We start from the raw sequence: 22869 nt of genomic DNA on the forward strand, positions 1-22869 counted from the left end.
GAAGTGAACCCTGCATACCAGTTACTTACTGGTCTGGAAAGTAAGACTGGGCAGATTCTTGACGAGTGTAAATCAGTGTAGTTTAGATGAAATCAATGGGGCTCTGCTAATTTACCGTGGCCAATCTGCCATCACTGGAGCGCAGTGATTGATTCTTTTGTCTGCTTTGCTATACCCTCTCCTGGCTGAACCTACTGAAATCAATTTTTGTCACCCCTTCACAACCTCCTGTGGGTTCCTGATGGTTATGGTCACCTAGGGATTTGTAGGGAGACTTAGCTGAATCATTTCCAAGCTCCCTTTGTGCTTGCGAGCTGTGCCTTTCCCTTCTCAGCTGCTTTCAGCTCCCAGTGCAGCCTGTGCTTTCTGTGCTGCCTTTCATCGGTGATGCCAGGGCTGATTGCATTTGCTGTCTTTGTCCTTTTGTGATGTTCCTTATGCCTGGAATATCCTGGCACTGATTCAGGAGACCACTTTTTTCTACCACCCTCTGTGAAACTCATTTCCAGCACAACATCCATCAAATGAGCTGATACAGGAAAAAAAGAGGAGAGTGTTTCTTCTGACTGTGGCTTTCTCCATTGACTATGGATTTGATCCCTGGGCATCCTTTTTTTCTTTACCTTCCTTTTGCTGCTCGATATTTCAGATATCCCACGTATTCGAATAGTGACTAGGACTCCATGGGGGCTACCATTACATACATCCCAAATGTCAACTGTAATTCTAATCTCCGAGAAGTGTGCCTGCTGAGATGTGTTCATCCTGTAGATCTGGAAGCACAGCTTTCTCACCCATGAGATGGGATAGAATCATAATTATTTAGGACAATTTTTAAAGACCTAATTGTCTAAAACTCCTTGAATTTGCAGCACAGTGAGTGCAGGTAGTCTCTGATGACTTGTCATAGAATCGTAGAATCATTTTGGGTGGAAGAGACCCTCAGGATCATGGAGTCCAACCATAACCTTGCTCTAGCACTAAACCATGTCCCTAAGAACCTCGTCTAAACGCCTTTTAAACCCCTCCAGGGATGGTGACTCCAGCACTGCCCTGGGCAGCCTGTTCAATGCCCAACAGCCCTTTCTGGGAAGAATCTTTTCCTTATATCCAATCTAAACCTCCCCTGGTGCAACTTGAGGCCATTTCCTCTCATCCTGTCACTTGCTACTTGGGAGACAAGACCAACTCCCTCCATGCTCCAAGCTCCTTTCGGGCGGTTGTAGAGAGCAATGAGGTCTCCCCTCAGTCCATCCAGTCCAACGTGTCCTGTCTGTGGCAGCAGCCGGTGCAAGAGCCAGCAGGAGGTACAGGAGGTGCTGCAGCAGGCATGGAACTGCACGTCTATGAATGTTTCATCCAAAGCCTGCAAAGATATTGTTTTAAGCCCCGAAACATGAGATTCTTGCATCTCTTTTCCTATACTCTCTTACTGCTAAGTGTTTTAACTTCAACCACTGTTGGCAATGCGCACATCTCGTTTGCTCTTTGATGCTGGTTGTGTGTGAGGATTAGGGCTTGTAGGTCACTGCAGAATTTTGTGTGGTGGTTTTAGGCATCCCTGCTCTTGTGGCATATAAGCATAGGAAGTGACTGAGTCACAGCAGGTTTAGTGCCAAGCCTGGGGGTCACCGCGTTGCTCCCATCCGTACCCACCATCCCCTCTAAGGGATTTCACATTGATGCTCATTTGGGTAATGAAGGCAAAAGAAACCCCCACGTCAGTGCCAGGAATGAGTTTACATTTTCTGTTCTCTCTCTGCACGGAATGAAGAAAGGCAGGTATTTGGAAGCCAAGAGTCTCATTTTCGTTTAAAAGTGAGCATGACTAATCCACATGGAACCGAGGGGTGTATTACAACCATTTTGTGGGACTACAAAGTCCAGCTTTGAACCTGGAGGACACCTTTCTCCTTAGTAGGAGAAACACATTTTGTTTATCTCTTCTGTCAATCTGAAAGCCACTCTGAGTGAGAGACTCTTCATTATTAATAATCCCAGGAAGTAGTATTTTAAATTTTTATGGCTTGCACTTTGCAGCACCTGAACCGCAATATATTACATGCACCGTGGCAGTGAAGTGGAAATTACAGCAGGGCTGCATGTCCTTTTCCAGATGAATAATTTAAAGTTTTCACAATGCCAGTTATGTTAAATATTATTACTCATTTCTTCAGGGAAAACCATAGAGCTCAAACGCAAATATAAAGTGGCAATAAATGATGTTACGTTTAGCCAGTCTGAGACAAGACTCAGAATTCATATCAGTTCATTTTCTGAAACACTTACTTCATCCCGTTGCAGGAGAATCCTTTTTAAGGTTCCATGCTTAATGTGATATTCTCCTATTTGTCACATTTCACGTCTACTCTGCTCCTTCCTCCTGCAAGCAAATGCTTTTAATATAGTCAGCTTGGTTAGAAGCTGCCTTGCTTTATTCTTTCAGCATCCAGAATCTCTTGGTTTCCCAGCTCTCTCCTACTGTTTACTTTCTCAGGGTTGTCAATGATGGATTTCCTGCTGGTGCACACAGACCCTCATCTGTTCTCACCTCAGCACATCTATAATTTTCCAAAGCATCACTACAGAGAAGGTGCCTGGTCCTGCATTCATTAAAGCCGAGGAAAAGTTTCGTATTGATTCCAGTGGTGTCACCAGCATTAAGCCCAGAATAATAAGTGCGGTTAGTTTTAGGACTCGATAAATGTATCAGCAACCGGCGTCGTTAGAAAGATCTTGCTCGTGTGGAGCAGCATGGCAGGTGTGGCTCGTTGTCCCGTCGTGTTTGGGTTTTTATAGCTTTTACAGGCCATTCTCTGTGGTGCGCGACTGAGCTCTTGCAGAAAAGCTGCTGAGGGATTGGAATGAGGAACCAGAAGAAAGAGAACAGAAAGCAACAACCTTTCGAGACACGGAGAATGTTATTACATCTGCTAACCTAGGGTGGTTGAGGACAACAATTCTTCAGAGAGCATCATTTTCTATAGAGCATCTGACTCCTACCCAGCCCAACCATACCTCTCGCTAGCTTCTCATCTCAAAAATGTTATATTTATATGGAAAATGCGCTGGAGCTACTATTACCGCTCATTGATGAAAAGCTGATAAAACTCAGCGCACTGTGAGTAGCAGCAAGCATGGTCAGTCCTCCCGACTCAACCCCCAATTGCTGTGACTCAGTGTGTTACCAATATGGGGATATTGGGGTCATGCTGGTGTGTAAAGTGCTTTGACTGTCTTGCTGAAGAATGCCACAGGCGCTCTGAGCATCGGTGTTAGAACTGGCTGTGGGAAGGTTCTTAAGCCCAGCTTAAGCTCTGACCTGGCCAAAGCACTTGAATGCACACTTAACTTTAAATATCTGACTAATCCTGCTGATGTTAATAGGACTCTTAATAGGACTACTTGCATGCTTAAGTGCTTTGGTGAATTGGAAGGTAATGAGTTCACACGATAAACTTTAGTTTTGGAGGAAGCTTCAAGGCCTGGCAATGTGGACTCAGATAATTAGTCATGTCTTTTTGCTGCTCTGTGGAAGCCCTTTTCTCTTACATTCTTACAATCAGTGCGCAAACTTTAGCAGGAAAGCAGCTTTCAAAGAACAGCTTAGTTTTGGATGTAAAATGAAGGAAGTCCCAGGTAATTTATTTGTATCTCCTTTGTTGCATCTGCCATAAACATCACAGTCTTTGTGCAGTTTAAAGGCAGCAGGTGTCTGGGAAATAGTGTGAAAACTTTAAGAACAGGTTACAACGGCAGCGTGATTTGCAGGGACGTCCCTGAGCTGGTGTTCTGCTCAACTCCATCCACAGCACTGGCTTTAAAGTGCTGTAGATAGGCTGGGCTGAGCTGGCAGGGAGCAGCTCCCTGGTGCGTGATCGCAATGCAGAAAATGAGGCACAGGCAGAAGCTGGTGCTAGATCAGGGTCTGGGTAATGAAACACAAAGGCTGACAAGCGTCCAAAAAACGTTCAAAGGGCATTTATCTGGATATTGCAAAGGCTCAGACAATCCAGAAAGCTGATGGTACTGTTCTTGCTTTTTAATGTTCATTTGCAGATGATCAGGTTGCTTCATGAGATTAATAATAAAGATGCTGAGGGGTCTGGAGCATCTTTATTATGAGGAAAGGCTGAGAGAGCTGGGGCTGTTCAGCTGGAGAGGAGAAGCTGAGAGGGCATCAATGCTTATAAATATCTCAGGGTGGGTGTCAGAGGAGGGACCAGACTCTGTTCAGTGGTGCCCAACGACAGGATGAGGGGCAATGGGCACAGACTGAAGCACAGGAGGTTCCATCTGAATATGAGGAGAAACTTCTTTGGGGTGCCAGAGCCTGGCCCAGGCTGCCCAGAGAGGTTGTGGAGTCTCCTTCTCCAGAGACATTCAAACCCATCTGGACACCTTCCTGTGTGATCTGCTCTGGTCTGATCTGCTTTAGCAGGTGGGTTGGACTGGGTGATCTCCAGAGGTCCCTTCCCACCCCAACCATCCTGTGATTCTGTGTTGCTGCAGCGGGGGTGGAGAGGGGGCTAATTGTCTTTTCTGAGGAGTATTCAAGAGGCTACTTGTCCATTTAAGCACTGGTTCAATTGTTTGCATTCATCGTCCGTACTCATGAGGCCGGAGCACAGCCAAGCGCTGCTGCCCACTCTGGGGTTTACCCCCGTACAATGGTTCATTACAACCGTAACAGCATTGCAAACAATGAGGAGCTGGGCATTTCTCTCACTTTAGTTTGCTTTGAATTGCAACCTACCCAGGACCTCAATTTTATACTCCCTTTTACTGGTTTCAATCACAAATGACTCTATTGTAAAGTCAGCAAAGCTGCAAAATGGTCAAGAAGAAGGAAGGGGGATGATTCTGTTTGCTGTGGTTTGTAATAAACGCCAGTAGGTCTCCCAGGAAACCTGTCGTGGTGTGAGATGGATGTACCTTGTTTGCAATGAAACAGTGGGATCCAGGGCTCTGATGGAACCGCTTTGGGGCAGCCGGTGATAAATGAACACTGATCATTGCACTGCAGACTCGGTGGCGTTTTTATAACTGTGCTTCCAATTTGGTTAGAATTTCTGCAAGACTTTGCTGCCAGGAATTTTTTCTTGGTGACAAAATGGAAAAGAAAGGCGAAAAAGGAGTGCTGGCAGGGAATGGGGAAAGGCAAATCTTCTTTGCTACCCAACCCAGATCAGAAAGCTGGGAAATGAAAACAGAACAACCAGTCAAAATGGGAAATAACCAATAATGCTACAAATATAGAAAACAAAAAATCTTTATAAGATTAATTATTCATTTTCTAAATTTACGCTTGGATTGATACTTGGTGCTTTAGAAAAGTTCCTTTGGGTTGTGACCCGCTCTCACGTGGAGTCGTTTCAGAGACACAAGTGGCATTTGCAGGGGAGGCGGTCAGGGCAGCAGCTCCGCCGAAGGCTGCACGTGTGTCTCTATCATCACCCGCAGTGCTCGCTCCAGGCTGGGGCTGCTGGGCGGCCCTGGCCGGGCCGGTCTCGCTGCAGGAGGCTCCGGGAGTGTGATGAACACGGCTTCCAAGCCTTTGCGTGGGCTCCCCGAGGCAGCTCGCTGGATGGAGACGGCTGAACGCTGCTGCCCAAGTGGGACCCGTGCTCGGGCGTGTTTATTTGGACCGTAGGCGACTGAACAAGAGGTAGCTCTTTTCTTCTAAATTTGCACCCAGTGCCCTCAGCGAAATTGCATTTTTATCGTTCCTGCCGCAATATTGAACGCTACCCTCGCGCTACAGGTTTCCAGTGTTCTGCTTGTCCTTTGTCATTTTATTTCTGCGCTCTCCTTTGAAGAGGAGACCTGGCTGGCTCACCTGTCTTTCTTCTGCTGAGCAATTCCACCAGGTGTCTGACAAAGATACTCCCGCAGAGCAGATATTTAGCTTTTGCAATGCCAAAAGGCATTTAGCAAAGGTACTTCTTAGCTCCTCCACTAAAGCTTTTTGATACCTCTGCACATTTCTCTGCGAAACACTGACCAGCAGGATGAGTGCAGCCCTGTGCGCACGGACACATTTCACTGCTGGCACAGGCAGCAAATGGGTTTCAAGGAGCTTCTGAGCTGGCTGGGGACTGAGCTGCTTTATTTATTCGCAGACGTGATAGACATTGCTGCTGGACTTGAATGTGATGCCTCGTGAAGGGCTGTGTGGGTTTATTTTCAGCCTCATGCTGGATCCCTGTAGACAGCATAATTCAAATTCTCTTGCTTATAAGATATTGGTTGAGTGTAACAACAATTAAAAAATACCCATAAGAAAACTAGCATTAATGACACAGAGTCAAAGAAAATGAAATTACATCTAGAAACAAGTGAGGCTTTAATTTTTTTGCTTATATTCTGGCTTCGTGGTCCTTCATTAAGATCTAACGTTAGAATTTGTGAGAAAGCCCTCCTGTGTGTTTAGAGCTTTTGTCTGCAGCTGAGATTTATGTCAGGGAGGAAACGTGGATTTGGGAGAACTGGACACTGTGTCTGGAAGATTTGAGAACAGAATGAGTGCAATTTCCCAACGGTGGTTGACAGGTGTTGGCGGCCGACACTCGGTAATTTACTGTTCTGGGCTTACAAAAGACCAGGGAGGAGGGTGGGAAGCTGAAGGCCAGGTTTATGGAGCCCTGAGTGCACTTGCCTCCTTTTGAGTGAAAAAATGAGGTTGTTGCTTGTTCAGAGCTCAACTGGGCCAGTTTGTCCTGGATGGAGAGGGAGCTTTGCTTGATGTACTCCACTCTGTGGGGTTAGGCTCAAGAATAGGTTCAGAGCAGGGTCAGGGTTCATCCCAAACCTACCGCATCACGGTTGCCCCCATGTGTCGTATCTCATCATCTATGTTGTGTCATCAGAAATCGTGAGTTTCAAAATGCTGATATAAATATGTTTGAGTGGCTTTTTGTCCCCTCTTCTTCCCAAGTCTTAATGTTGCAAATGCTACTGTAATAAATATTATTGAGAGGGATTCACTGAAGGATGTAAATATTCATCAGTCTTTAATGATTTGCATTTGAATCCAGAAAATTGGCTTATGCCTCCACGCTGATTTTCTCTCACTGATTTTTCACATGGTGTGAAGTGCAGGAGGATTAAATACCTGGGGTTTTCTCTGGTCCAAATCAGACTTTGCTGTCTTCATTTGGAAATAAGGTCTTCATCAGCTGGTAACTCAACCTTGTGCATCACTTCATCTCTTTCAGTCCTTCAAGACCTCAACCCCCTCTCTATGGATGAGCTCCAGCTCTTGGCCAGTGCTGAAGACAAGGCCATTTTGTCTTCTCTTGCATTTTCCAGCTAGATGAAGGCAGTGTAGCTATCCTGGTGTGCTCTCACATCGCTGTTGTGCTGCATGCGCTCATGGATGGGTAGTTTTTGAGCTTCTTGTGTATAATGGGATGGATGCACTCAGTCCTCTGAGGGACTGTTAGTTTCAGAGCAGAGCCCTGATGCTCGTCCCCTCTGGGAGCAGCTGGCATTAGGTGTTACCTTTTCTGTGTTTACCCTGAGTGCATTTTGCCCAAAATATTTAGAGTCATTCTAGGTTACAAGTAAATTCAATGTAGATTGACAATGCAGTTTTGATAATTTGACCGTAGCCTTATAAAAGGCACTTAGGGCTTCTCCATTGGCTTGAGACACCTCATTTTTATACCATCAGTAGGACCTGGATTAGTCAGCAAATGACACTGAGATCTGGGGCAGCCCCGAGGTGATAGTATGAGATTAATATTGATAATCTGGAGCCTGAATAAGTGACACATCAAATGGCCTGTGTTTAAATTGGCTTCAGTGGAACTTGTTAGGATGGGGCTTTTAATAAGCGAGGCTCCTCTTTAGGATGGGCTGTTATTCTGCGTGTTCTGCCTGTTGAATAGGATATAAAAATTATACACTTAGTCCTAAACAAAATGGGTGTCAGACATTTTGCTGTCTTCTGTTTTAAGACTCAGCGTGATAAGATCACTGTCCTAGGTCTGTCTACCTGCCTGTTTGTCTGTCTCCCTTAGCTGCCAAGGGTATGATTTGTTTGTGTTGATTTATGGTCCCAAGGGACTTGTGTAGGTCCAGGGGATGGTTTATATAGGAAAGCTTAGATAACAATAAAACCAACCAAATGTATGCTCAGTGCAGAAACCTTAAAAGTGTCGGTATTTTCCAGGTAATTGTGAAGACAAGAACAGAATATCAGCCTGACCAGAAGAACAAAGGAAAACTCAGAGTGCCCAAAATTGCTGAATTCACAGTCAGTTTCACTGATGGTGTCACAGAAAGACTAAAGGTAAGAAACGGTTGTTCTGCTGCCTTCTGATGCAAATGCTGTTTGTTTTAAAATAACCGAATCAAAGTGACAGTAAGGACATAACAAATTTAACACTCCGTTCACCACTAGGGTCAAGGAGAGGTTTATCTCCAGGAATATAAAGCTTTTTCTTTTTGTGGGGGACAGTCATGAAAATTCCTTTTCATAATTAGATCTAAAGTAGGAAATGTTTTCCTTTTCCCAGGAAAACTTATGAAAATGTTTTCCATCCCAAATTGAAAGTAAAACAAGTTTGCCTCTTTTCTTCTTCTCGGGCATTTGTGTTTAGAAAGAATTAAAGCATCACGGTGAAGCTTGATTGAGCCAGTTTGTTTCTCCTTTAAAGAGTCTTCTGTCTTGTAGTCAGACAACCCTTTTCATATTTAAAATATTTCATTATTACATATTTATACTATTGTAAGTTAAAATCCATTTCGAACTGGATTAAAAAAGAGATGTTAGACAAGTATCCAAGCATATCCCATCCTGGAAGCAGTTTTGCTTCACAGGACCTGGAATTTTTTGATGAAAAATATTTCCTTGAGCAATTTCAACAGGCGCTACTCGAACATGGAAAGAAACTCGTGACCTATTGAGTGCCCTCAGTTCCTGTTGACTGCAGCACATTAGAACAGCTCCGTTCCTCCTAACATTCGGTACCTGCTGGTGATTTCTCCCTTTTCATTGAGAAGATAACGGTGCTTTTCCTAAACCACAGAGCGTGGCACTGATAACCGTGTGAGATCTGATTTCACGTTTCTAAAATCAGAGGGAATATCAATGATTTGAGTAGAAAACATAGCAAATAGGCAGTGCCCGGCTATAGTGCTGCTCCTCAGAAAGCTAAGATTTGGCTTATCAATTCTTGTGAAAGGGCATCATCCTCGGCAACCAACAGGAATTGACTCCAGGGACTGCGTGACCTCTCATTTGGCCCAGTTGTTCTTGGTGTTGCAAGAAATAAAGAAGTCGATTATAATAATTTTCTAGTACTTTAGAAGGAAACGATCACCTTTAAAATTGGGAAGTGAGCCATAAAAAATGGTTACCATTCATCCTCGATAAACGTCACAATAAGGTTTGTTCAGCTTTTGAAAGGAGAAATGTTTACCTACTCTCTTCTAAAGACTATCGAATGACACTGTTTCAGGTTTTTCCCCAAATTCACTGACACGTAGTTCACAAGGACAATTCTGTTGCCTTCACCCAGGGTATTTAAAGCCATAAGTTATTCTAAGAGATCTGTGAATAAATGTTTATAGCTTTTATTTTTACTTTTTTTCAGTGGACATCATATGTTTTGATCTAAATTACTTATCAGGGACTTACACACTGTTGATTTGGACTGAAGTCTTCACTGATCTCATTGCATGTGTAGCACCTGTTTACCACCAATAGTGACTCTCCATTGCTACCACTAGTAACTTAAACAGCCACAGTTAAATCCCCAGGCTTGGAAACCACAGCAGATGTTTTCCAGTGTGAGCAACATACAAATCAGAACCAGACACACTGTGCCTGGGAAACACCAGTAAATGTGGAGTCTCCTGGAAGCGATGCGTTGGCTCGTGACCCGCAGTAAATGGCATTATTGATATTGCAAGTACTAGTGCTTCGCTGGGTATTTAAAACTTAATCCTGCAGCCCTGAACAGTGTTAAGGTCAGCGCAAGACCAAGTTTTAATCCCATCAAAAGATCTGGCCTTGTTATTTCAAAAAAAAACCAATCGAGAACATCTCATCCATACACCCCATGTATGCCGATGGCCCATAGGTTAGATACACAGCTCGCCCACGGCTACGGATAAATCTCACGTCATCTACTCCTGCTAGAGAGCATCTGATTTTCCTCTGCCTCCTCCTCTGCAGCCTGGCAGCACCGCACTTTCATTTTCCAGCTATTTCCTTTCCCTAAAGTCCATATGATTTTCATTCTTGGCACTTCAATGTCAACTTATTAATCACTCAGCCCCTCGTCTAATACTGGATAAGACTATAAGCCTCTCCCTGCCTGCTTTTCATAAGGTTTCCATGTATCGTATTAAGTTTGTAATATTATTTCCTGACAAAAATGAGCTCAGATAATAGGTAAGATTTCATTAAATTTTGTACTTTTTTTTTATTGCATCACATTTTTTTATACCAGAGCATATTTTTAGTGACATTATTAAAAATACTGCCCTCTGGTTATACGCAGGTCTATTATTTGGTACTGATGAAATCATTTTACATTTGTTTTTTAGTAAGAGGAAATCGTAGTAAATACTTAACTTTTACTGTCTCAGTTTAGCTATACTTTAAAAAGCTTAAAAAATGGAAATATAAATGAGATCATATTTTCTTTTGCTGGCTGGTCGCTTTATATAGCTTTCCAGTATGTGGTGCATTGGAAATATCGTCCATACCTTCTTCTAACACACTTACGAAAATCAAAGTATTTGTCTGCAGTTGAGCTGGGCTGTTGGTAGCTGTATACTGGCAGAAGCAAGTAAATCATCCCATTGATTTGTGCAAGAGAAATAATAGAGGGAAAGGCAAAAAGTCCATTCAAGTGTAGATGGTCCGTTGGTTTAGTGCACTCTACATATGTCAGATCTGTATGGGAAATGCGGGTACAAGTAGGGGGAGTCCACAGCAATGCTTCTATTCAAGGGTGTTTGTAGGGAGCAATTTTGCTATCATGGCTTTACTGATCTGAGGAGGAATCCATCTCGGTGTGTGGTACCTTTGTGCTGGGGAAACAGGGTGCAGAGAAATAGCCGAGAGATCCTCTTCTGTCTGCTATTGCACTACTTTGACATCCTGGGAAACATGAAGTGAGATGTCTTACATTTTATTTTTCACCCAAAGAGTACAATTATCATCACTCGAAAGAGAAATATGGCAAAGTGAATCTCTGTCATTACTGAGTATTTGTGGAAAAATGCTGCTGTGACTCCATCCTTATGGCTGTGGTCCCCACCCCAGAATATTCTCTTTGGAGAGGGTTTGAACATTCCTGTTTCAGTAAATGAAGTACTTCTCTTTTTTCTACTTCTGGTCACTTGCTATGGGAACAGGCTCAGGGAAGAAGGACATTTTTCCCATTATACAGAAGAGCGGGATCTCTGGTGTGAATGTTGGGGCCGTATGAACATGGCAGTCAAATCCACAGATGCCCTTTATTCCACCTTTCGGGTATCTTTTATTGAAGAGGCTAATGAATTATTAGACACCTTTCTCGCATGAGCAAGCCAAAGCCAGAATCTAAGCTTATGCACGCATATTTTTCATCCATCCAGAATAGCACAGATCTGAGCTCTTTAATTATCGTAAAGAAGAGACTGTCCCTAGGCGACGGTTCTTATTTCACACCACCTCTTCCAGTAATTTTAGATCGCTTCTGCAACTTGTCACATCTCCTAATAGATGAGATGATGATTCTCTGTAGCTCAGCACACAGTGTCCTGGAAGTTTGACCAATTAGGCTAATACTTCAGTGGGATGAGTCACCCCATACATACTTTATAACAAATGTTTAAATAGTTACAAGAAAATGATGTTAAAATAGCATTATGGTTGAGCCCTCCGTACATAAAAGAAATTTCCTTTATCATTTTACTCCTCCTCAGGGAAGCAATGACAACATTTTTTCCAAGCTGACTGGCAATGGTTTATGGACCTCGCTCGCTCCAGAGTGTCGATGCCTGTTGAGTGTGTCCCTCTAGGAATTTTTTGAACTGCAAAGATCTTATTTCGCAGTAACGATGAATACCAAGGTTTCTCAGTCTGGAGGGGAATGGTGCCTGGTGGTTGCCTTCCATTTTGCAGGCTTTGGAAGTGATGCGTGTTACCATGCTTGGCCATCCAGTGATGACGCTGAGGTGCATTAGGAAAGGTCTGCAAATGTGATGACTCCACAGAACCATGTTCCTTTGTGGGACAACAGATCTAACCCTTTGCATTTGAGAGAGGGCTTACTGCTTTTTGCCAGTGATATCTTATGTTACAGCTTTTAAGAACAATCTCTCATATGCAAGTGTCTTCATTCTCATGAGTTTCCACCCTTATTTCTTTCTGTCAGTGCTGAAATGAGATCAAATGCTCTTTCCCTCTTCAAGCAGATTATCCATTGAATGAAAGGTCTTGTTACTTCTGGAAAACAGAGTTTCTCATGACTCCTTTTGTCTTCTGGCCAGTCCAGATGACACAGAAATCAACCAGAAGCATTTATAAGGTGAAGAGTGGGTTTCTACTCACTTTCTTGACTGTCACTTACCTGGAGCTTGTGTTCCACACGTCAGCATCCTGCTTGAGAAGAAACAAGCTGAAGAGTTGCTGATGGATTTTTGCTTAGTGCAGTCGGACCCGCTGAGTGCAGGCAGACCTGCGCTAGCCCTGACTTTGCCCAGATTGTTCTATCTCCAAATAGCACCAGGAAAGGTACTGGAGCGGCTTTTCAGTGTATCCTCAAAAATGCTGAAAAGTCATGCTAGGGCTTATTTTTAGGGTAGGTCTTATTTTCAGGGAAACAGGGTATCACTAAACACCATAGAGCTATTCATTAGTACTTTTTTTGGGGAGACAGTGATTTAATAACTATTAGCTGCATTATATCTACCTGCTGTAGTTATCTGACTTCTCAAGTCTTCCACGGTTCTTTCCTTTTCATGGATCATTTTCTTAACAAAGCTGAAGTTACCATTTTTTCCAAGTTGGAATAATTAAACTGTGTACTTGTCTTTAACAGAATAAGTTGGGAGTGGGTGTACAGGGGAGAAATTGAGATATTTAAGATGTTTTCTTGTGAGCAATATATCTACCTGGAAAAAGTCATCTGCAAGTGTTGTCACTGGCTATGCAATCCGTTCCTTTTGAGTATGCAATGACAAGATATTTCTTATCCCTAGATCAACCTTCACTTCTCTCCACCCTGAAACTGCTGTGATAGATGCAGGTCCAGTGTCCGTGGGATGTCGTTATTCAACACACTTTTCAACAGTTTCTTAAAATATAGTGGAACCCATTTAAATGTTTTGGTCATTGAAATGCTCATGCCTTGAAACAATTATTTTTGTCTGACCGAATGTGAAAGACTTAGAACAAAGTTGGTTTATCTCCATCCGCACCCTACAAAACAAGATTCCCTTAATTGTTAAGTTATTAGATGGCAGGAGTAACTCCTAGAGAAAGGACTCCTGAGCGTGAGCAAGACCATTTTCCTTACTGCTTTTTAATACCACCAATAACAACGTTACCATGGTGACTGCCACATCACATCGGTTATCTGGGCGATGCAGAGTGGCTGCTGAAAGATCCCATTACACTGAGTAATGTGCGCGGTGCTCGAGGGAGGGAACACGCTCTGATACACAGGGATTTTTCTCACTTTGGTGATAATTGCTAATATGGCTGAGATGTTTCCAGGCTGCGCAGCGTTCCGATGGGCTGTGTGATCCGGGAGAACAGGGAATGAAGGGGAGGAAAACCAGAAAGGCAGTCGGGGTGATGTTCAGGCATCTTTTTGCACCAGCGCTGAGGATGGTTCGGTGTTTCCCCATTGAGCCTTGGAGAGGTGTCGGTGTGAAGGGGTTGATCTAAGTCTGCAGGGATTGATTTAGAGGGTGGTTTGCTCCCCTGGGGAGTTCTCAGCTATAATATCATCAGGCGATCTCCTTTCCCGGTGGGCATGTTCTTTTTGAGGGGGGGTCAGGCGGCCCTCACTACACCTGGGTCTTCTCCAGACAGTGATGGAATGACTTGTCTCTAAAGGCCAAGCTTTGCCTTGGCTTGGGAGCCTGAATATTTTCCACTGCAATGCAGAGGGTCTCAGTTTCTCCTTTGTCAAAAATCCACTGCCCAGCCCTTTCTGCCCTTGCGTCCAGTTACATCCGACGCAAACGGGCACCTGTGTGGATCCAGACTCTCAGTTACGGTGTGTCTGGAGGGAGGTGCGAAATGTCCCTCATCATTTTTCTGCCTGGGCTCAGAAATCGTTCTCCTCCTCCTCTGGTTGTGGTGGGAAGAGAAGAGGATCGGGCACATCTGTCCCAGTTGGTCTCACAGCTGGCACGCAGGTAGATTGATGGAGCCGTTTGTGATCATCAGCGACAATTCGGAGCTGTGGGGAGGAGCCGACTGTGGATTTGTGGCTAAGCTGGCAGAAAACAGATCTTTCTGGTCACATCTCAAGGTCTGGTGCTATAAACCCTGCAGGGTTTCCCTGTCTGGGTACAAGTCCGTGCTTTTTGTAAGAGTTCTCAGCTAATCCCTGCCCTCTGGTACAGCCTGGGTCCCAAGAAGCTGAATCCAGGAAGAGTTTCCATGTGTAAAACACACAGAAAAAACCCTATATTTTGATTTAACTGGAATGCTCTGTACGGCTGGCTTAGGGACCACCTAGCAAAGCAGAGGAAAAGAAGATAAAGACATAGCTTTTGTATGAAATGGATCATTGCTTATTTTTATAGAAACACAGGTGCATACTGTTCTACAAAGTCAGAAGAATCACCTCAAATATATTTTATTTTCCCATCTGCGAGCACTGACAGAGTAATCAGCGGAACAGGCTTGTTTGGGGTTATTTTTTTCCTTTAATTGATTTTCAGAGAGAAGAAGAAAGTCAATTGCTGTGCAGAAAATGTCTAAAAATGGAAGTCACGGAGAATATTCACAGCTAAGGGTTTGTGGGGCAGACCCGCTGAATCTAAATTCTCTGAACTATGATATATTGGAGGAAGAACGGAGTTACAGAGCAGAAACCTCCACTAACCCTATGCTTTGGAACAAAATGTTCGAAAAAGATTTTCCTAAGCGACTGCACGGAGATACCCATTCTGCTAATTACAAAATGTAATTGCAGTTTCCATTTCATCTGAATGATGTATTACGCTACATCTTTGTCTGCAACAACACAAAGCCGTGTTACGTTCTGATACCTCTGCCACCCTACAGTAAACCTGATTTTTTGAGTAATTTTCTTGTCAGCATTTGGGGTGGAGTGAAATGTGCTTAATACCAGTTCGGGCAATGTAGCAAAAGGGACCGAAGGAGATGGAGGAGAGGGTTTTCAGCAGACTGAAGCCAAAGCAAAGATTATTGACCATCGTGAAGTCCATTTTGAGTCTTATAGCCAAACCACAGAATGCTAAAAAAATAAAATAATCAGAGAAGTGAAATGCTTCACTCGTACATTTTTTCCCCCATGTCCTGTTTCATTCTCTCTATTTATAAAGCAATACAGGCTGCTGGTTGAATGTTAAACAGACCTGAGCTCCCTCTCGTTAGTCCTTGCAGATGTATTAAGCCTGTTGTGTCAGATCCACAGCTAATGGAACTGGCCTCATGCCTTTGAAGGCATCGTAATCAGCTAGATGATTCATTTTTGTTGTTTGTTTTTGAAAGAGTAGCTTTTGTAAGTCATTCGCAGCAATAAAGCTTCACATTGCTAATTTAAAATGGAAAGGCTTTTAATTCTTAAGTTAGCCATGGGACACTTTGCTCACCAAGTCCTCACTTTGTCCTTCTATGAAGCACCCACATAAGAGTTTTTTAAGAGAAATGGGTGTAGTGGACCATGAATGCTGCCATATTATTAGCTTTATTTCCTGCCCCGTGGTGGTGGATATAGATGCTGAAATGCATATGAATATGCTGACCTTCTGGAAGAAATGAACTTCCAATTGATTGTTTAACCACAAGGGTGCACTGAACAAAGGTGTTTTAATTCGTGCAAGCTCGAACTTCAATTTGGTTTTATCCAAGAAGTCGCTGAGACCGGGGAGCGGCAGGGGAACGTTATCTCATGCCCTGGCACATGGTGTTGGTGCTTGGGTGGTTTTGCACAAACAGGCCCAGAAAAAGCCAGACTTTTGGGGACTTAGACACTCGCAGCTTTGGGTGGATCTGGCTGGCGTGTCTGTGAGCAGGGAGCTCGCCCTGGGGCTGCACTCGAGTGTGGATCAGCTGCCAAAGAAAGGCAGCGGAGCAGAAACTCAACCAGCATGTCCCAAGTCTTCTGCCATGTTCTTACTCCTGGCTCCCGATGCTTTCCCTGCACCAAATGCAACCTGAGGGAAGCGGGCAGAGGGGGTGATTTTGCATGTATGAGACTCTTCAGAGGTTACGTCTTGGCAGGCAAAGGGTAGGCAAGGAGACATTTTATTGATGACTTGATTTGTCTTGTATTCCTCCTAATGCATTTTAAAAGGGCCCTTGATGAGCTGAGGCACCCGTTGTCACATCCCACGTGAAGGGACCGAAGGAATTGTCACAACCAAAGCTTTGCACAGTGCGATGGGAAACTGCAGCATGAAGGGTCATCTGCGGAGATGATGGATCTGTCTGCCGCAATCCCATTAATTGAAAAACCATCTCAAATTAGTGATGTGGAAGGAAGCCCCTTCCAGCACTGCTCAGCTCATGAAATGGTGTGTCAGGTGTGGTCAGGACCATGGGCTTGGGAAGAAAAGCACCGTTATAAGCAGTGGCCCTGAGTCACCCCACTTGTTTAATTGTAGGGTTTTGCTTCTCTTCTTTAGAAGGTAGCAGAGTCACAGAAATAAGGACAGAAGGCTTGTGATAGTTGAAAAGGGGAGAAAATATTATTCTAGGAGAGGGGGAATGAAACGAAAGACCTTTAAATACCCGTATGTTCTGCCAAAAAGGTCATGTACTTATTTGGTGTTCCTAGAAGCAATATTATAGCATCTCAGTATGCCAGCCTATTCTGATGAGGGATTTTTTAATGACATTAAATGGCGGAAAAGAAAAAGCAAACCAAACAGCTTTTTTTCTACCTAAGTAGAAATCCACTAATATTCAGTGGTGGAAGCAGCCTTATTGAAAATGTCATTTTAGACCTTCTGTAAGGAATGGGGGCTTGGCAAATGAGCCATGAATTTTCCTTTCAAGGGGTTTGACTTGGCACAGAAAGACGTCACGCAGATCGCAGCTGGCACCAGACACAGTTAAAAAGATCTGAGGCTATTAGTGCCTAAACAGCCACTAGAAATTATATTACATGATGGAGACTGGCTAACATAATTGAGCCAGCTAGTTGTTGTGTGCATAATTTAATTATTTGACAAATCGCTTAGATACATGGCGTTCTTGTTCCCCACTCGTGCTGCACTCGCAGAGGAATTGCTGGTGGGTACGTTGTCATCCTGGAAGGTGGGTGTTTCTTTATAAGGTTTGCAAACTTGGAGAGGGTCACTGGTGTCGTCCGGGTGAGGTGGTACCTGCAGAGATGGGGACATGGCAGGGATAGCAAACTGGCATTTTGTTCCAAACAGCTGGTGGTGTTTCAGATCAACACCTTGGAGGCTTTAGGGTAGTTGGAGAAATGACCCTCTCATTTATCTGCCCTGTGAGTCTTTTGGACTTCGATTGCTGGGCTGAAAAGAACCCATGAAATAGTGGAGCAGATGTGAGGTGTTTTTGAACCGCAGGGTTACACCATCCTCATGGATGGCGTTCAGTGTTCTTAGAATAATTGGGGGCAGTTTATGGTTATGGATTCCAAGATGAAGGATGAAAAAGAAACCTGCATAAGTGCCATGTAAGAAGCCATGCGTTCTTAAGGATATTTTCCTGTAGCTCTGAAGATTTAGGTACATGACTAAGGACATTTCCCTCTTACAAAGCATCTCCTGAGAGATGCTATTTAAGAATCTGGACACCATCTGGAATAAAGCTGTGCTGTAATAATAAAGGACAAATCCTACATCTTCCTGAACAGTATCAAGCAAATATGAAGACCCAATTGTGTCACTTTTTTCAGTTAGCCTTTCAAATTTTCAGAGGCTATAAAATCAGAGAAGGCAGCAACTTATAACAAAAAGACTGTTAAAAAACCAGAAGTGAAATGCCATTTTTGACAAAGTGCAGCCGAATAGTTTTTACCTGCAGCTCAGGCTGTGCAACAGGGGGCCGGGCAATGCACCACAGTTGTTCTTTGGCCGAGTCTAAACAGTGGAGCAGCTCTTCTTGGGGTGTATGTTGGAGTCCTGATGCCCCAAGTCGATCCATCCCAGTGACCTGTCAGCTTGTGGCTCCCTCCCTGCCTCCATGCCTGGGTTTTCTTGTGTTAACAGCCCGGATTCAAACCATGGAGTGATTCAGGCTTGGGTTTTATCCTGGCATGCAGGTGGGGGCAGTCCGGACGGACACCAGGAGCTGGGAAGTGCTCCTGAGGCTTTCACTTTAGCCATAGCTTTCATGTTGAGATCTAACGTCGTCAGTCTTACATCTAATTATCAGCTGGAAGAAGTTCTGAGATGACGGGGAAAAAAATTACCTTCCCGAAGTTTTCACTGCTAACTGGGTTGGCAATGAATTGATGGGTTTCCAGGTGTAATGGCATTGCTGTAAACTATGGAAAGAGCCTCGTTGCCTATCCAAGCGTAGCTCTCATGCCCTTCTGTGACGATAACCTTGACAGAATTTCTGCCAATTTTTAAATTTTGCTTCATTCAAGGTATTTTTTCTTCTACAAAGTGAAAATAAGAACCAAGATAATTCCTTCAATGGAATGACGCAGAGGCAGATGTGTCACAGCTCAATGGACAGTTTCTTACCCCTCTGAACACACCTGAGCCTACAAAAGGTGCCTAATGACTTTAGTGTCCTGTAGGAAACTAAAGGAGATTTAGACACCTGACTGCCCTCGTGGATCTGGATCTGAATGACTGAATGACCATCAAATGCAAGAACTCAGTGGGGGAAGAAGAGGCGGTTTTACCTTTTGTTTTATTAAGCCCTACTTCGAGCCATGCGGAGGCTCTCCATACAAATGTCGAATCTTTTTGGAATCTTACCAAGCTCCTTCTGCCAATCATTCAAAGCCCGCCTGGACACCTTCCTGTGCGACCTCACCTAGGCGTTCCTGCTCCAGCAGGGGGATTGGACTAGATGATCTTTTGAGGTCCCTTCCAATCCGAAACATACTGTGATACTGTGATGTTGTACAGAGTAAATTTCTTAGATTAATCATGATTAATTTAATGGAATAACTCTGCTTTGGGTTAGAGAAAACAGCTCTTTACTTCTCCAAAAGGTGTTGCCACACAGTTCTGTAGGATGTCTTCACCGTGAGGTGGTTTGCGTTTGAACGCCCATGTTATTTCATCTCCCTATCCAATTATTATCATTTCTTGTTTACCATGTTTATGCTGAGTCCCCGCAGCGTGTGACACCATCGAGGGAGCCTGGAACGAAACGTAAAGGTGGAATGACAAGCCCAGACACGGGGCCATGATTATAAGTTACGTTCCTCCAGCTGCTAATGCGAGTAATACGTGGTTTAAGTGGGAACAAAACCACCCCCCGGCAGCTCACCAGCGCGGGTTGGATGCCGAATACTGATGGAGAGCTGCCTGCATCCACTCACCACGGGGAAAAGAAACACTTATCAACTCAGTTCAAACCGTGCGTAAAGTTGAGGGAACTGCCATCTGCTGATGGACCTTCCCCACCTGCCGTCTGAAAATCCTTCCTTAGGAATATCTGCTCTGCGCAATAGTGTTCCCAAAAACCAAAGGGAGCCCCTAAGGTTCGATTCTTGGAGGAACAAGCAGCTCTCAGCCTTTGTTGACTGCCATGGGGAGTGAAGGGTGCACCCCCTCTCTGAAAACTAAGGGCATAAATCCAAAATCTTTTGCAATAAGGAATGAAAGTGTAGAACCTTTGCAACAAAAGTGGCTATTAAAAGAACGCCCTGCTGTTTGGATGTGGCATTGCTCTCTGGTTTGCTTTTAAATAAGGATTTTCTCTGTAGCTAGAGAGGGAAAAAGTGAATTTTTGATGAAAAAAAAGCCATGGGCAGCTGTTGAAATCAAAGAGAGTAGGACGGATACTTCAATGGACAGCGTGAGAACCAGGTTAACTGGAGCACCATTGCAATTAGATTTAATCTCACTGGAGCAAAACCTAGGGGCAGCTTACGTCCTGATGAGGATTTATCTTTTTGTTTGGCCCATGGTGGTGTGAAAATGCAACATTAACTTCATCTGTGGGAAAGGCAGGGAGGAACCAAGCCAGGTGCGCTGTTGTGGATGGGAGATTGACATTGTCTTTCATGGACGTTAAGAGCCTCTTCCCATGTTTTGTAGAGGACGGGGAGCTTTTTGGTCTGATAATGATGTTTTCTCTTCTCCATTCCAGCAGACACTCCTCTCCTAAGGGAACCTTTGAGAGTCGTGTAAGACTGTGGGGAAGGGGCAGGCAAATCCCCCTCTGCTGCCACAGGTGACAGATTCGTGCCTGCAGCACTTCTAGGTTTTATCTGCACACTACATTTTATTTCCCCTCCGTGAGTGTTTATATTGCTTAGAGTCTTCCAGGGTTCATGTTCATCATAAAAAAGAGTGGAGCTTTATTAGGTATTGCAGCTCTGTGATTCTTTGGTGTTTGAATGTTCGTGAAGCTTTGTATGTTCTGGAATAGCTTGAGAGGTGGATCTTAGCTCTGGATGGCAAAATATGTGGGGGCGGGAAGGGGGTGTGGAGTTTTCTTCCCTTCCCTCTGGGTTTTAACATTTTACATGACATTTCATCCCAGAGCAATTCTACACGATGTGTCATCGTGGGTAATGTTGTGTCACGCTGTAATTTTGCAAGCGCATGAAGCAGCGGGAGGGAGGTGAGAACGGGCTCAGTTACAGCCCAAAGGGAGGGACCTGGGCCTGGGGTGATGAATGGGGTGTCAGCACTTTGCCAGAGCAGAGTGACAGAGCAGAGGGGAATTTATTATTTTTAGGAGCTCAGTGAGCAGACAAGAGGAAAGGAACCAGTCAAATCGCATTACTAATGGTCATTTCCATAGACTGTGCATGTGCATGGGATTTAACAGAAGAAGTGGCGTTCATTCTTGCTCCAGGCTTTGTTCCTGCTTTTTCTGAAAGCTAAAAGAAGAACTTTAGGAAGGTTGTATTTACTAAAGAAAGCTAAAGGATGAGCAGCTTCTCATTGCTCAGGAACAAGAGGTACTTTCTCACTCCACGCATTTCCTGGTGGCATTTGGTGTAATTTCGTTGCCCTTTTTCTCCTCCTTTGCCCTCAGCACAAGTTTGTTCTTTCAGGTTAAGCCAAGCAAGATTTCTTTTTTTCATTGTGTGTGGTATTTAGGTATTTAGAGCAGCCAAACTGGAGAGCCGGGCATTTCTTATTGTCTGAATTTCTAGCCAGAGTTGCTTTCTAAGCATTTGCTTTGGTAGAGCAAGATGTACATCTTGCTTTAGTACCATCAAACTGACCTCAGAGGGGACTCGTGTCTTGGTCATCTTTGTATTACTATATAACTTGTCATTGGTGGAAGTACCAGGCCTAACATGCTCCTCTTTTAATTAGGATGGACACTCACTCTACATGGGGAAACGCTGTTCCACGCTGGCCTGCCAGAGCTGGGTTGTGATGGGTCTTGTTGGAGAGGGGACTTATTCCCAGGTCTATTAGAAAAAGTAGAGAGTCTTGGCATAATTAATCTGGAAGTCTCACCTTTCAACTATACTATTTCAAAGTGACATTTTAACATTTATTTTCAAATGTAATCTGACTTCTCTTTGGGGCAGAAATTACGGCAAGTTACATTTCCATCTCCATTAAATCCAACTGAGACTTCTTCCTCTTCAGCACTATGAAAAGGGACAAGGTACCACAACGCTGGTCTGAAGCGTTTCCATTCGAACGTGCAGGCAAGTGTGCTTGGATGGAAAGGAGGTGGAGCCCATATTTTGTTGGTCAGACTCGTGCAATTCGTACAACTGCACTCCTTTGCTCCCGGCTGCCTTGTCAGCACACCAGGGCTCTTACACGTGTTCTCTGATGAGATCCAGCAGTAAGTGCTTCTCCCTCTGCAGCTGCCTTTTGCTTAACTGACCCATTTTGCAGCAAATTAGGCCCCACGGAGGAGGTTAATACAGGCAATTATTCCAAAAGGCGGGTTGGGGCTTCAGTTCATCACCAGAAAAGCCTGTTAGCCCCAATTTTCTTACCTTTTAATACTTTATTCTAAAATATTCTGACTTAACAATGAACTTATGAACTCTCCTACTAGATACAGTCTCCACACCCCTCTCTTTCCTGACTTTTGAACTGGATTTGTTGGGTCAGATTTAACACCATACATGCAGGTTTACCTTCGTTCTTTTTGTCTTAAAACAGCCTCCAAAATTGGAGCTCTGGATCTTCCAGCTTTGCAGGTGGCATTGCCAGGGCTGCTTTAGCTTCTCTGGGTAACAGCCCCAGTGTGCCGTGCGAGATGTGTAACAGGAACACATCTCACCAAGCAGTGCATCTTTCTGCAGGATTGGTGAGGGTGAGAAGCCTTTTCCTGCACTGCAAGCAGCTCCCGTGGCCCCTTGGAGTCTGTACAGGCGTTGCATGGCGTAGAGCTTGTCAGAATTACAGCTGCTACCATGACCGAAGGAGAGAATTAGAGCAAAATTCAGTGTGAAACAATGTTAAGCAATTAGTATGTCTCTGTTGATATAATATTACTAGTATTACATAATGTTATTTTTATATTAATAATATTATATTGATGAATTCTGTGGGCAGCTTGCTTTTTATTAT

General features: G+C 44.0%; 1 protein-coding gene across 1 annotated transcript in view; it reads left to right on the forward strand.

The window, feature by feature from the left end:
- NSG2 (neuronal vesicle trafficking associated 2) overlaps positions 1 to 22869 on the forward strand; it is a 34063-nt gene that overhangs the window by 6200 nt on the left and 4994 nt on the right. The window contains exon 3 of the mRNA XM_065849285.2: positions 8177 to 8296. Coding sequence (XP_065705357.1) covers positions 8177 to 8296 — 120 coding nt within the window. The remainder of the gene's footprint in view (positions 1 to 8176; positions 8297 to 22869) is intronic.

The sequence above is a fragment of the Patagioenas fasciata genome, chromosome 14 (assembly GCF_037038585.1).
Source record: "Patagioenas fasciata isolate bPatFas1 chromosome 14, bPatFas1.hap1, whole genome shotgun sequence".
Classification (NCBI taxonomy): domain Eukaryota; kingdom Metazoa; phylum Chordata; class Aves; order Columbiformes; family Columbidae; genus Patagioenas; species Patagioenas fasciata.